Source organism: Vigna radiata, chromosome 1 (assembly GCF_000741045.1).
Source record: "Vigna radiata var. radiata cultivar VC1973A chromosome 1, Vradiata_ver6, whole genome shotgun sequence".
NCBI classification, from domain to species: Eukaryota; Viridiplantae; Streptophyta; class Magnoliopsida; order Fabales; family Fabaceae; genus Vigna; species Vigna radiata.
Genome location: NC_028351.1, coordinates 14,492,659 through 14,494,173, shown reverse-complemented (window position 1 = coordinate 14,494,173; position 1,515 = coordinate 14,492,659). Strand labels below are relative to the sequence as shown.

The 1,515-nt window shown below is 38.9% G+C and overlaps 1 protein-coding gene across 1 annotated transcript; it reads left to right on the top strand.

Moving 5' to 3' along the window:
• Window positions 1-1,044, top strand: LOC106773825 (ribulose bisphosphate carboxylase small chain 1, chloroplastic). The gene is made up of 3 exons (XM_014660584.2): window positions 1-229; window positions 321-461; window positions 582-1,044. The coding sequence occupies exons 1-3, from the start codon at window positions 56-58 to the stop codon at window positions 810-812; spliced, it is 546 nt and encodes a 181-aa protein (XP_014516070.1). The 5' UTR covers window positions 1-55; the 3' UTR covers window positions 813-1,044.
• The last annotated feature ends 471 nt before the right edge of the window (window positions 1,045-1,515 follow it).

Sequence of the window (1,515 nt, the reverse complement as noted above, 5' to 3'; positions counted from 1 at the left end):
AAGAAGCTTGGTCATCTGGCAGTAGAACTGCAAGTGATTCAGAAAGGTGAAGGAAATGGCTTCATCAATGATCTCCTCTCCAGCTGTTACGACCGTTAACCGTGCCGGTGCCGCCGGGATGGTGGCTCCGTTCACTGGGCTGAAGTCCTTGGGTGGGTTCCCAACGAGGAAGACAAACAATGACATTACTTCGGTTGCAAACAACGGTGGAAGAGTGCAATGCATGCAGGTAAGAAATCTATCTACACATAGATAGAGATTGGAATTATATGTTAGATGGATAGAAAATGTTACTGAAATTATGATATGATGGATGGTAGGTGTGGCCAACAATTGGGAAGAAGAAGTTCGAGACTCTCTCTTACCTGCCAGACCTCACTGAGGAACAGCTGGGTAAGGAAGTAGACTACCTTCTTAGGAGTGGATGGATCCCTTGTTTGGAATTCGAGTTGAGCCATAAGGTAAATTTCTTGGAACAGAGTAACCAACAATGGATCGAAGAGTAAAATTATTTGTGTGAATCAGTTATTTTTTAACAGTTATGAGTTTTGATAGTAATGATATGAGTTTTGAGTTTATAGGACGCTTTCCCACACCGTGAGAACAACAGGTCACCTGGATACTATGATGGAAGGTACTGGACCATGTGGAAGCTGCCTATGTATGGCTGCACTGATTCTTCTCAGGTTCTGAAGGAGCTTCGAGAGGCCAGGACTCTCTACCCCGACGGCTTCGTCCGTATCGTTGGATTTGACAGTGTTCGTCAAGTTCAGTGCATCAGTTTCATTGCCTACAAGCCACCAGGCTACTAAGTTTCCATTATTTGTAACCATCCCACTTTGTTTGTTTGTACTTAAACCAAATTTCCATTTCGTTTTCTCTTTTTGTTGTCCGGAATATCTTCTGTGGAAAGCTAGAGCTTAATCCCTTGATGTATGGAGATATATTTGATATATTTAATGAATTGACATCTCCTAACAGATGCTCTCTTCATACAAACGAGCCTGGGGATCGAACCAATTCTATATTGCTATTGCTTTTTGAGATTCATCATCCTATATTTTTTACTTCTGATTTCAGAAATGAATGGATGAGAATTAATGAAAAGTTGCTGCAGTTCTGTTGCTTTGTCTTAAATAATTCAAGAACCCATTAAACATGCATTTCCTTCTTTGGATAGAAACTAATCTTTACAACAAATTAAATTAATTGAGTCAGTAAATGTATGTTAACAAAGTTACTCATGCTGTGTTCTTCAACTGCACAGCACAGTTGAGCTTGGCCTTTAAGTTTTCACGCATACAAATGTTCTTAAAATATTCCAAACCCTCCTACAACGTTCTCCTAATAATCCACTTACTTAACTGTGTTGAAAAAGTCATCTTATTCTACATTGTTTAGTTTTAATTCTTTTGAATGGTTTACATACAGTAACTCTATGTACCCTGAGTAACAAAAAAAGGTGAACACTACTGGAAAAAATGTTTTCTATAACATTATGAGAAGTGAAGTTCA

Excerpts from the sequence above, each read along its gene's own strand:
- LOC106773825 (XM_014660584.2), top strand. The coding sequence starts at position 56 with ATGGCTTCATCAATGATCTCCTCTCCAGCTGTTACGACCGTTAACCGT. Across the intron at positions 230-320 it reads GAAGAGTGCAATGCATGCAG|GTGTGGCCAACAATTGGGAA; the intron begins GTAAGAAATCTA and ends GATGGATGGTAG. Across the intron at positions 462-581 it reads AATTCGAGTTGAGCCATAAG|GACGCTTTCCCACACCGTGA; the intron begins GTAAATTTCTTG and ends TTGAGTTTATAG.